This window comes from Nicotiana tabacum, chromosome 2, assembly GCF_000715075.1.
Source record: "Nicotiana tabacum cultivar K326 chromosome 2, ASM71507v2, whole genome shotgun sequence".
NCBI classification, from domain to species: Eukaryota; Viridiplantae; Streptophyta; class Magnoliopsida; order Solanales; family Solanaceae; genus Nicotiana; species Nicotiana tabacum.
Genome location: NC_134081.1, coordinates 2,351,043 through 2,363,907, shown reverse-complemented (window position 1 = coordinate 2,363,907; position 12,865 = coordinate 2,351,043). Strand labels below are relative to the sequence as shown.

The 12,865-nt window shown below is 34.4% G+C and overlaps 2 protein-coding genes across 2 annotated transcripts; one reads left to right on the top strand and one right to left on the bottom strand.

Annotated features, from left to right (window-relative positions):
* Positions 1-623: 623 nt before the first annotated feature.
* LOC107832373 (UPF0481 protein At3g47200-like) lies at positions 624-2,422 on the bottom strand. Its single transcript, XM_016660214.2, has one exon. The coding sequence runs from the start codon at positions 2,371-2,373 to the stop codon at positions 1,024-1,026; it is 1,350 nt and encodes a 449-aa protein (XP_016515700.1). The 5' UTR covers positions 2,374-2,422; the 3' UTR covers positions 624-1,023.
* Positions 2,423-4,906: 2,484 nt separating this feature from the next.
* On the top strand, positions 4,907-7,297 carry LOC142173845 (uncharacterized). Its single transcript, XM_075239705.1, has 5 exons — positions 4,907-5,042; positions 5,866-5,893; positions 5,977-6,527; positions 6,789-6,971; positions 7,053-7,297. The coding sequence occupies exons 1-5, from the start codon at positions 4,907-4,909 to the stop codon at positions 7,295-7,297; spliced, it is 1,143 nt and encodes a 380-aa protein (XP_075095806.1).
* Positions 7,298-12,865: the final 5,568 nt, after the last annotated feature.

Sequence of the window (12,865 nt, the reverse complement as noted above, 5' to 3'; positions counted from 1 at the left end):
AATCGAGTTCAAAAAATCCTTCTGCAACACATGTATCAAACATGTATCACGCATGTATCTCACACACATGTATACATGGATATATATGTGATACACAATTGATATAAATATGATACATATGTGATACACAGTGTGATACACATATTATTTTTTATGTTAATTTATTACTTCGAATTTTCAATTCAAACCAGCTCAAAACTACACCAAATCAGCCCAAAACTGAGATTCAAGCTCCTTAAGATGTATCCAATCTATTCTAATAATATCCACTCAAAAGAAAGCAAAATATTGACCTTTTTTTTTTGCTACAAATAGCTAATTGGCTAATATTAGTAATATTTGGCTGATATTAGTAATATTTTATAAATTGGCCAATTTTTGTAATGAGCTACTTATAATTGGACATAGCTTGGTAGTTTCCCTTTTGTATTTTGTCCTTTTAAGTACTCATAAAAATATCCAATTTTAATCTAAGTAATTCTTTCAATTTTATTTTACTAAATTGCTTCATTTGCTTCTATGATCTTCTTTTGGTTTGCAATTTTTTATTAATTCAAAATACATAGCTTGGTTCATCTCTAATTTACAAGACGGACGGATAAAATTGTGATCATGTTAATTTAAAGGGAAAAGACTAACAAAGAAATCCCTGAGATATCCAATTCATAATACAATGAGGGGCCTAGTTGCTTAGATCTAGTACTATTCAATTGATGAATAATTAGAGCTGCTAATAAAGTATTGCGAAAATGACAAAACTAACAACAACAATAACAAATCAGTGTAATCCCACAAGTTGGGTCATAATGTGTACGTAGATCTTACCCCGACCTGAGAAGATAGAGAGATCCCTTGTGCGAAAATGACAAAACTATCAGAAATATTTATTTCCTAGACCATTGTTCTCAAAAAGCAAACCAAAAGTTTAAAGACATTACCTAGTTATTTTCTCTAAATTGATGAAACTACTTGACATAAACCAAGCCCACAAATCAAATATTGAAATTATGGTGCAAGCCCGAATCAAGAAGGAGGGTTAACATAACTCAGAATTGCGTAAAGTGCCTGTAGAACAGCCAATACCAAAAGAATTAAAGCAGCCAATGCTGAAATAAAAGACCAAGGAGAGCTAAAATAAGTGTACTTAAAACTAGCCCAATAAACATGCCAACTACTCTTATAATAATCATTCACCTTATTAAACAATTCCAACAAATAGCACTCATCAATATCAAACATAACATCTTTCCCAAGATTGTTAATGAATGTAGCAACCTCAGCATCTGTCCCAAAATAATTCTCAAGTATGTTGCAATCACACAAGTATTCAACATCCTTGTATGTGTTTACCAAACAATCAAGCAATGTTGCATAGGTTGTCATATGCTTTGAACAATCAACATGACATTGCTCATATGCCACACAATTTATCAAGAATGAGCTCATGAAATCATCTATTGTAATTGTTGGCATTTCAATGAATCCTCTATTGAATTTTACAGCCAAGAATGTCTCTTCTTTTCTAGGTTTAAGCTTAATTCCCGCGCGACGAAGCTTGGAAATACATTGTATTACATGTGTAGGTGAGTTTCTTCTTTTTTTAGGGTTTTCATCATCTATGAAAATGTAACTTGATCTAAGAAAATCAAGTAAGTGTTTGCCTTCAAGATTGCAAAACTTTTCAAGAACTTCATTAGGCCTTTGTAGTGTATAGTTAAAGAAAGTCAAAGCTAATTTGGCTAAAGAAGGAGTTGATTCCTCACCTGGCATTTTTGTGAACTCAAACAAGGATTGGAGTATGAAAAAAGGGATTTGATTCTCGAGTCGGATTAAATCCCTTAAGAAAAAAGGGTATATCCAAGACATCGAGATAAGTGGATCATCTTTCTCCACAGGAACTACCCCTCCGAATTTACGAAAAAGTTCAATAATGAAACAACCATCAAGAACCAACATTTCTACAAACTCATCTCTATCGAAAAGTATAGCCTCAGAGTAACATTCCCTTGCTCCCATTTCTAGTGGTTGAATCACTTTCAAATAGTCCTCTAAATTAAGACCTTTTTCCTCAGTTCTCTTAAGCAAAGTGCCCAAAAATCTCCATTTGTGTTCTTCAATCATCTTGACATGATCCTTGCCATGGTGGTATGGACCAATTGACACTATTTGAGGCTCGTAGGATCGCCCATTGACATTAATGAAACTTTGAGGTACACGAAAAATACAACAAGAACTTCGGCCGGCCGATTCGCTTAGAAGTTGAGGTGGTTGGGAAATTTTTTGTTGCATCAATTCTAGTTGATTCTTGTTTACTTCCCAATTGATTGTGATAACATGTTGATCATCTTGGTTTTCAATGGGATAGTGACTCATTTTGATTTTGGTGAGAGAAATGCAGATTTTAGAACATAATTTCTTTGATTGAGTACTAGATATTTATGGAAGAGGACCAATAGGTGCATGGTACGTAAAGTATGTGGGGCAATAGGGTAATGAGCTGGAGAGGAACTATTAGGAACCAAAATAATTGAGTTAGGAGTGATATTTATTTATTAATAGGCAACTAGTTCAGCACCACCAATTATTTTTCTTTAAACTATGAGCAGTTATTTGCTTAATCTTTTGGTGTAATTTAAACATATATTTTAAGGTTGTTGGGGGGGGGGGGGGGGCGCTTTCACAGGACAACAACAATATACCCGGTATAATCTACATTGTGGGGTCTGGGAGGGTAAAGTGTACTTATAACTTACTCCTACCCTAGTGGGGGTAGAAAGGTTGTTTCAAAAAGACTTTTGGTTCAAGAAAAACAATTCTCAGCAGGTTTGATGAGGAGAATAGTAATAAGGAGGTCATGTCGGAAATACTAAAGATAAGAACATTATTAACAAAAATAATAAAGCATTAATATAACCAAGCAAGGGAAACAACAAATGCTACTGGACACCACAAATAAGAAAATACTAAAATAACAAAAAACAAATAACTAAAACAAACATAGCAGATACGGAGTCCTAAACTTGACAACCTACTAACCTTTTATCCTAATCATCGATCTCCATATCTTCCTATCTAAGGTCATGTCATCCTAAGCTGCTTTCGGAGATTAAGTCTTTTGTAATTCATATTTTCTGGCTTTAAGAACAGAAAACAGAAAAGAAGAGTTATAGCCTATAGGAACGGTTAATTTGATTATTAGCAATAACATAAACATACACTAAATTTTCTCTCAATTCACTTTTGTACTTTAAATTTTCTTATGGATTATTTTTAACTTAAATAATTAATTAAGGTGTCTGCCAATCTAATGTGCCCTTGCTTCTCTTATCATTTGAAATACTTTGAACCTACACCAACAGAATTTTTTATATTAAATACTTAAATAAGTGGACATTGCCTGTGCGCTAAAAAAACAAAATTTTGTAATACGTATAGAATACAATTTAGCAAACATGTCTAACATTGTCATGCACCTCTAGATGGTTATGCTAGGCACTTGTGAATTGTGACAATTTTATTTTTTGCCGAATAGCCTAGTAGACCTCTGTATTTATTTGGTTTAATATTCCGGTCCTCCTACTTTACTTGTTTTCTAGACACTTCTATTTGATCAAAACCTAGATAAAAACGAGTGTCTAGATAAAAACAAGTGGAGTAGGAGAACCGAAATATCTAACCGGAACAAGTACATAGGTCTACTAGGTTTTTCTAATATTGACTAGGTCTTTCAATGTGCCATATTATGTTCAGGCCCATAAGTATTTAGTATTTGTTTTTTGAAAAAAATGACACTATATAGATGTTAGATACAAAAATATACAAATTTTATATACTTTTGTGAATACCTAATGTAAATAGTTTAAGCCGAGGACTAAAAGTGATATTTTCCCTTTTTTCCTTTACTCGAAGCCCTGCCATATTAGCCCATAGGCCAATTATATAGGGAAAAAGATAGGACTACCCATAAAAGTGAAAATATTTACCCATGCTCTACCCATAAAAGAATTCTACCCATTAAATAATTACAATCCCCTACCCATTCAATAAACAAACATAGTATCTCAAAATAACTACCCACGTTAATACCCTACCTATAAAAATGGAAAAGCTACTCAAATTTGGCAGAATTTCACAAAACTTAGCGCACAAAAATTGAGATTTTCACCAGCACCACAGAATCGTGAAGATGCTGATTTCCACCAGCATCACATCATCACAGAATCGTGAAGACCGCAAGCGTGAAAAAACAGAGCGAAGATATTGATTTCTCTTTCAAATTCGACTTTCTCTTCTTAAATTTTGCAGAAGTATCAATCTGTTAGAATCATAGCAGCTGATTTGACTTTCGAAGATACTGAAACTTTTGATGCTCAAATTCGCATTGTATTGTTCCGATTTTGATTTCGCAGATTACAGAAGCTTAGCGCTCAAACTTCTGAATTTTTAACTGAAAAATATGTTCTCAGTTTGAAGATCTGGAGATCGGGAGGTTTGAATCATAACAGCTTATTTGAGTTCGAAAAATATTCTGTTAAAATTCAGTATTTGACGTCAACACTGTTGATATTTGCACTGTCGAGATTCGATTTTGTACATAAAAGTAGTTATAACTTCAGATCTGTATAATCATGGAAAATATACCAATTCTGCTGTAGCATAGTGGAGAATGGGATGATAACCATAATTTCATAAACTTTCATGTTGATGCAATTCTAATAAAGACCAGTTGGAAATTTGAACAACTTCTCAAAGAGATTGCAAAGCAATTGCAAAAGGACAGTAACACAATAGTTATTAAGTATGCTATTGCTCAAGGATATCCACCAATTATAATTTGCAGCGATATGAGTGTTAGTGTTTATATGGAATTGAAAAAATCAAGTGCAGGGATGACAACACTCCCACTATGTGTATCGTTTGCTCAAAATACTATAGTTCCAGCACCTCCAGTTTCGACGTTGCTATAATTTCATCAGAAATTGCACAATTTGAAAGCAGTGATATGATTAGTACTTTTGATGTTCAAGAAGGAGATGACACCGGTTTAGAACTCGATGATGCAAACATCATAGCTGATCAATTTCATCAAAAAGTTAAAAAATGACAAATTTACAAAGACAAGAACCTGCCGGCTCTCGTTATGAAACAATATGTCGTTAGAGAAAAATGTCAATATCGGGTTAATAAATCATGCCCAAGAAGGTTCGTCTGCATTTTTTCAAGTAATAAAAAACTATGTGATACCTATATAGTATATCAGGATTCTATATGAGTATAGAATTGTACTGATTTGTGTGTGTGTGTTTTTATCAGTAAAATGTGTGTGTGTGTGTGTGTGTGTATATATATATATATATATATATATATATATATATATATATATATATATATATATATATATATATATATATATATATATATATATATATATATGCTAAATCAGTATACTATGTGAGTATAGAATTGTACTGGTTTGTCTGTATTTTTTATCAGTAAAAGATGATACTGATATAGTATATAAGTATGATATATGAGTATACTATGGGAGTATAGAACTGTACTGGTTTGTGTGTGTATTTTTTATCAGTAAAACATGATATTGTTATAGTATATATGTATGCTAAATCAGTATACTATGTGAGTATAAAACTGTACTGGTTTGTTTGTGTTTTTTATCAGTAAAAGATGATACTGATATAGTGTATAAGTATGTTATATGAGTATACTATGTGAGTATAGAATTGTACTGGTTTGAGTGTGTGTTTTTTATTAGTAAAACGTGATATTAATATAGTATATATGTATGCTAAATCAGCATACTATATGAGTATAGAATTATACTGGTTTATCTGTGTTTTTTATCAGTAAAAGATGATACTGATATAGTACATAAGTATGCTATATGAGTATAGAATTGTACTGATTTTTTTTTTGTCAGTAAAACATGATACATAACTATATTTGTATTATAAACAGATATACCATTGATTGTGTGGATGAAAGGTGCACTTGGAAACTTAAAGCATCAAGCCTACGAGCATCAAATCTTTTCAAAGTGATAAATTTCAATTTTGTCCATAGTTGTTTAAATGATAAGAGATTTTGTTCACAAAAGCAAGTTGTCTCAACTTTTGTTGCAGTTGTGGTTCAAGATAAACTTGTTGACCCGAAAACTATATATACACCAACAGATATCCAGAGAGACATCCAAAAAGCATATGGTATGGACTTAAGCTACATGCAAGCATGGAGATCAAAAGAAAAGGCAATACAATTATTGAGAGGAACACCAAGTGAGTCATACAAGAAAATACCAATATATCCTTACATGTTAGAGTACGCTAACCCAGGATTAGTGACACGACTACACACTGAAGAAGATGGGAGCTTCTTATATGCATTCATAGCTATATATACATCGATTAGAGGCTGGATCTATTGTAGGCCAACAATTGTAGTTGATGGAAGTTTTTTAAAGTCAACATATAGAGTGACCATACTCACGGCTTTCACACAAGACGCAGAGGGTAAGAAAGAAAGTTGTTTCAGAATCAGTATTTAATAATTGATGTACTTTACTATTTTAAAAATGCAATATAATTACATTCAGTTAAATAAGCAAAAAAGATATTCAAATATCATATGATACCAATATGGTATACAAATATACCAACAGAGTATATAATTATTTTGCTACATACCTGTACCTACCTATGACTATACTAATATATAAAACGATATATTAATATTGTATGTTGTAACTAATATTTTTTTCTTTGGTTTTACAGGACAAATTCTACCCCTTGCATATGCAATTATTGATTCGCAAAATGATGCATCGTGGGAGTGGTTCTTTGTGCAGTTCAGAGAAACCTATGGACAAAGAGAGGGAATGTGTATTGTATCCGACATGCATGATGGTATATGGAGAGCAACTACAATTGTTTATCCAAAAGTTCCTCATTGTGCATGTATGTTCCATCTGTTGAAAAACATAAAAACGAACTTCAAGAAGAGCCAAAAATAAATCAAAGAAGTATACTTTGTGTTAGCAAGAGCATATACAGTTAAAGAATTCAACAGGCATATGGCAGAGTTAGAAGCTATTGATAGTAGAGTGAAAACATATCTGATGGATATTGGATATGATAAATGGTCCCGGGCACATTCCAAGGCAAATAGGACCATAACCATGACATCGAATATCGCAGAATCAGTAAATGTAGCAAACAAGCACGCAAGAGACTTCCCAGTTGTGAATTTGCTTGACTTTATGACGACGTTGATTAAGAAATAGAATTACACCAATCGAAAGGGTGTCGTGGAATCATTTATGAAGATCGGGGTAAAGTATAAAAAACTATTGGCAGATAATGCTATCTTATCACAGACAATGACGGTATGCATTTTCAGAATCATAAAAACACTACATGTATTGTAGTTTTACTTCTGCACTTTAGAGATTTCACTAAACAACTGCATATTGTTATTAAAAATATTATTACTTCATACAGCTAATGAAGTAATGAGGAGGTCGTGTGAGCTATGCATAAGATGAGTAGGGGCAGAGCGACCGGGCCAGACGAGATTCCAGTAGAATTTTGGAAGTGTGTGGGGAGAGCAGGTTTGAAGTGGTTGACTAGGCTGTTTAATGTTATTTTAAGGCGAAGAGGATGCCAAATGAGTGGAGGTGGAGCATGGTAGTTCCATTGTATAAGAACAAAGGTGATATCCAGAGTTGTAACAATTATAGGGGTATCAAATTACTAAGTCATACCATGAAAGTGTGGGAGAGGGTGGTTGAAGCGAGGGTGAGGATGACAGTGTCTGTATCCGACAATCAGTTCGGGTTCATGCCGGGTCGTTCGACTACAGAAGCTATACACCTTATTAGAAGGTTGGTGTAACTATACAGAGAGAGGAAGAAGGATCTGCACATGGTGTTTGTTGACCTAGAGAAAGCGTATGACAAGGTTCCTAGAGAAGTTCTCTGGAGATGCCTGAAGGCAAAAGGTGTGTCAGTTCCCTATATTATGGCAATTAAGGACATGTATGATGGGGCTAAGACTCGGATTAGGACAGTAGGAGGCGACTCTGAGCATTTTTCAATTGTAATGGGGTTACACCAAGGTTCTACGCTTAGCCCGTTCTTATTCGCCCCGGTGATGGACGCGTTAACACACCATATTCAAGGGGAGGTGCCATGGTGCATGAAATTCGCCGATGACATAGTTTTGATTGATGAGTCGCGAGCCGGTGTTAACGAGAGGCTGGAGGTTTGGAGACAGGCTCTTGAGTCTAAGGGTCTCAAGCTGAGCAAGACGAAGACGGAATACCTGTTGATACCCAATTTTTCTCTCATATTTTTCAAATATATATATATATACTTTCAAAATAGTGCATATGTATTATCATTTGATTTACAAGCATATACAAGTATTTTCATAATTTTCCATAATTCTTAAAGGCTTTAAATTAATTTATTTCCGCATGTTTATTATATAAATACCCATTAATTACCTTACAAATAATTTTTATGATTATTTTATCATATAAAGTCATCATTTACACCCATATTAGGTTTTAAATATTTTTAGTATATTTTTTATAATTACATTTGCATTTTAAAGACTAAAATTGTATATTTTTGCAATAATAGCCTATATGTACTTATAATTACTTTATTTATGAAAAAATAACCTTTTTATATTTTTATAATGTTGAATATTTGTTTTCAATCATTTTTATGCACAAATGATATTTTTATTATTATTTTTACAAATTATTTTATTGGTTAAATTTGGGTATTTAAAATCTGGCCCTATTTTTAAAATTAATTTCGGACCTAAGACTACCCAAAACTATCCAAACCAGCCCAAGCCCAATACTCCTAACCCAATTACCCTTACCCATTCATTAAAACCCGACCCCAGTCAGTTTAAATCTCGGCCGTTGATCAAAGATGATCAACGACCCATAAATAATCACCCCATTTCCTTATATCTCCCTCCTCTCTACCCTAACCCTCATTTTCCTAAACCCGCTGCCCTTATTTCCCCCTCTGCTGATGAACCCTAATTCTGCCGCCTCACCCAAATCCCCCAAAACCTTGTTCCTAATGGGATTCTTTCCCTATTCCCTTGTCATTTCAGTGTTTTCCCTTATTTGGTGCTATGTTACGGAGTGACTTAGGTACTTGCCTAAACATGGCAAGTACCCCGCTTTGATTCTGTCCAAATCTATGTTTGTCTCTTGAATCTGGACAACCTTGAGTCCAAGCATGTTATTTTGTAACGATTCTCTCATATCTCGTTGATTCGCACTAAACCCTAAAGGTTAGGGTTCCAGATTTTTCTTTGATTCGAACCTAAACTGGTTCAAACTCTGATTTCTAGCATTTTTCCGTCTATATTCATTCTATTACTTGTGAATCTGCTTATTTTTGTCGATTCCCTTCACTTACCTAATTTAGGGTTTCAGACCCTTTTACTTGAACCAAATCTGGTTCGATTCTAGGTTTCCTTTTGAATAATTTCTTACCTATGTTTATTTTTATGTTAATATGTGATTCTTGCCTTTATTTTCTACCAATTTTGTGGTTTACCTAACTTAGGATTTCAGACCCTTTTACTTGAACCAAATCTGGTTCGATTCAGTATTCCTTTTTTATAATAATCTCTTGTCGGTTCATTATATGCCCATGTGATTCTTTACCTTATTTCCTACTGATTTTGTGTATCTTCACCTAAAATTTGGGGTTTCAATCCCAATGACTTGAGCACTTCCCTTTTAATATTTTAATTAGCTATTTCTATGCTCTAGTCTCAGCACTATTTAAACCCCTCCCTACTCCCCTTTGAAAAGAAAAAGAGAAGATTCAGAGTTCAAAAAACCTTTTCACTACTATATACTAAAAGCTGTGTACTCTTGCTCTCTCTTGAGCAATAATATTCTGTGTTTTGATTCTTGGCCGGCTGAAAGCCAAGGCCAGAAATCTTTTTGCTTCTGTTTTGTGCTATTTGCTATACTGTTGGATTCCTTTTCCATGTTCATCTTAACTGGTGAGTTATTGAATCCTCTGCCCCTTTCATTATGATTATTTGCTCAATGTGTTACTTCCATTAGGCCATGTTACCCTAAATGTTATTACTTGTAGTTAAGACATGTCGAACTTAGTTTGAATTGATTAATGAAATTTGCCTAATTCTGTGTTATTGAGGACTATCTTTTAGAGTTAAACATGCTTTCATACCTCTTTAGCCATGTATAGATGTGTGCCTTAACAAATTTATAATGTTTGTTTGTTGAACTTGTTACGGCATGTTTAGTTCTGTTCTCACTATGTTATGATACCTCTACTAGATTGTCTTAATCAGTTCCTACTGCTAATCAATGTATTTTCTTTCTATGACTTAGCATGATCTGAAGTCTCTGTTATCATTGTGAACATGTTTATGAACTGGCCTTATTAGCATGTGACTTTGTTAATTCTTAAAAACTTGACTTAGTCTGCCTAAGTTCAAGCTTGTCTACCATTTGTTTGTATATGCTAAATATGTGACTCTATCCTAAAGTGGATTCCCTAATTCATTCTATTCCCCTTATCCTTCTGAATTCCTACTCCTAGCTGGCTGAAAGCCAAAGCTATTTAGATTCTGTCCTCTGACCTCCCTAGTGTGAGCACTGCTCAGGGTTCATATGAGACCCTTGTGAACTCTGACACACTAGGACCTGGTCCCTAGTCTTTCTTTGAACTGTTTCTGATCAATCTCTCTAGTGTGAGCACTGCCCTGGGTTCCTGAAGCCCTTGGAAACTCTGACACACTAGAGATTTGGGTTATGTATGCTTATCCTTGAAATATGGGTGAATCATTCACTACTGTGAGTTGAAGGCTTGGCATGTCCAGGTGTATTTGGGCATGCTGTAGGCTCCCTATAGTTTTACTTGCCTTGTAATTTATTCATTAAATTCTAGTATGTAATAATTATTTTTAATAACAATTTTGGGGTATTAGTAAAAATGGGAAAGGGTTCTTATTTTATACTTGCTATAAAGTGGGGGTAGAAATCTTGCCTATAGGGTTAATGCTGTGATGTTGGATGTTATATGTTAGAAATCATGCTTCTAAGTGTCTTATTGTGTTCAGTCATTATGTGTTAGCAACCATGTCCATAGGCTCAATGTTTGACTCAATTATGTTCCGTTACAAATCATGCCTATAGAAATGGTATGGTCCGATGTGTGTGTGAATTCCTGCTTGCATACTGTTTCGTTCGGATTATAGAAATCATGTCTACAAGATTCAAAAACTGTTTAGATTGTAGAAATCATGTCTATAGGATTCAAAACTGTTCAGATTATAGAAATCATGCCTATAGGATTCAAACTGGATCAAGTTATAGAATGCACGCCTGAATCTGTTTAATTGTTGTTTATGCCCATTTTCTGTATTGTTACCTTCATTAGAAAATATGCCTATAGGATTAAAACAAATAATTCTAGGTTTGTTTCTGTGACCTGCCACTATTTACTATCGCACAAAACACCTAGATACCATGCTGGTAGGCTTTATTGTATCATGCTAAAATCAGTAGGCAAACTTTGTAGGTCTTAATAATTGCCTTAAGAAATTGACTTTGTATATGACTGTCTGCTCGTTCGTCAGTATCACATAGATATCCTGCCTATAGGATTTTGCAATAAATAAAACCTGTTAATGCTAATCAGTTTGGCGTGTATTTGATGTCTAAATGCGGAGGGTAACTTGAGCCCATACTTGTTTCTATTTGAAAGTCCTAACTATTTTTTGTATGTCGCCTAGTTTTCTCCTTTTGAGCAACCTAAGTTAAGGTCTAGAGCTACCCTGAAATAGAGGTCCAAATGCCTCTTGGACCATAGGCATGGGACCGGTAGTGCACGCATAGGGTACGACTTAGAATCAAGTAGAGCGCTTTAGGTAAACAACTTAAAGATAGTAATTGGGTAGCAGGAGATGATAGTCTGTGCCCGCTGAATAATATGAGTAACACCCTGTCTTGAGGGAGTTACGAAGTATTATTTATGTTGCATGAGGTGATCCTTTAATCTAAAAAACTTAGGACCCCCCATTCCTGTTAAAATAGTTCTTTCTTTGTCCAAATTGTTTCTTTTCTCTTAGACTAATTCACATGATTTGAGTTCGGCCGGGACCCACTGTTGTGGACCTCGAGGAGTGCCTAACACCTTCTCCTCGAGGTAATTTAAGCCCTTACCCAATCTTTGGTGACGCAAACTAGTAAACCTAAGTCATTTGCAAATAGGTGCCTTAACGCACCTTAATCCGTTAGGTGGCGACTCTCTCTTTTAATAACCCTTCCTTTTGAAAGAGTTGTCAATGTCAAAACCCGATTTCACGAGAAAGAGGGGCGCGGCAGCATGGCGACTCTGTTGGGGATATCCTTAGGCTCTTACCATAATGAACTTGGTCTGTGTGAATTAGTCTCCCTCGATAAGCGTGTCTTTATTATTTTATGCTCAAATTCACCGTTTATTTGCTACATGCACACCCCCTTCCCTATTTTCCCTTTTACATGAATTTACATGCAACTTTTCATTTAACCTTGTTCGCTGGCTTTAATCTTTATGTCTTTCCCAATCCTTACCCCTTTTACCGCTTTATTATAATTTTTCCAATTATGCGAACTAACTCCTTCTTTATTTTTCTCTCTTTCATGTCTTTACATTTATTAAATACCGTATTTATCGCTTTCATCATGCAAAATACTTGACAAGGTGTTGTTTTATTTTTTGCATAATTACATGCTCTTCATCATATTTAACTCATGCGCAATTAATACCATAGCGACACTTGATGAGTGTCCGCGT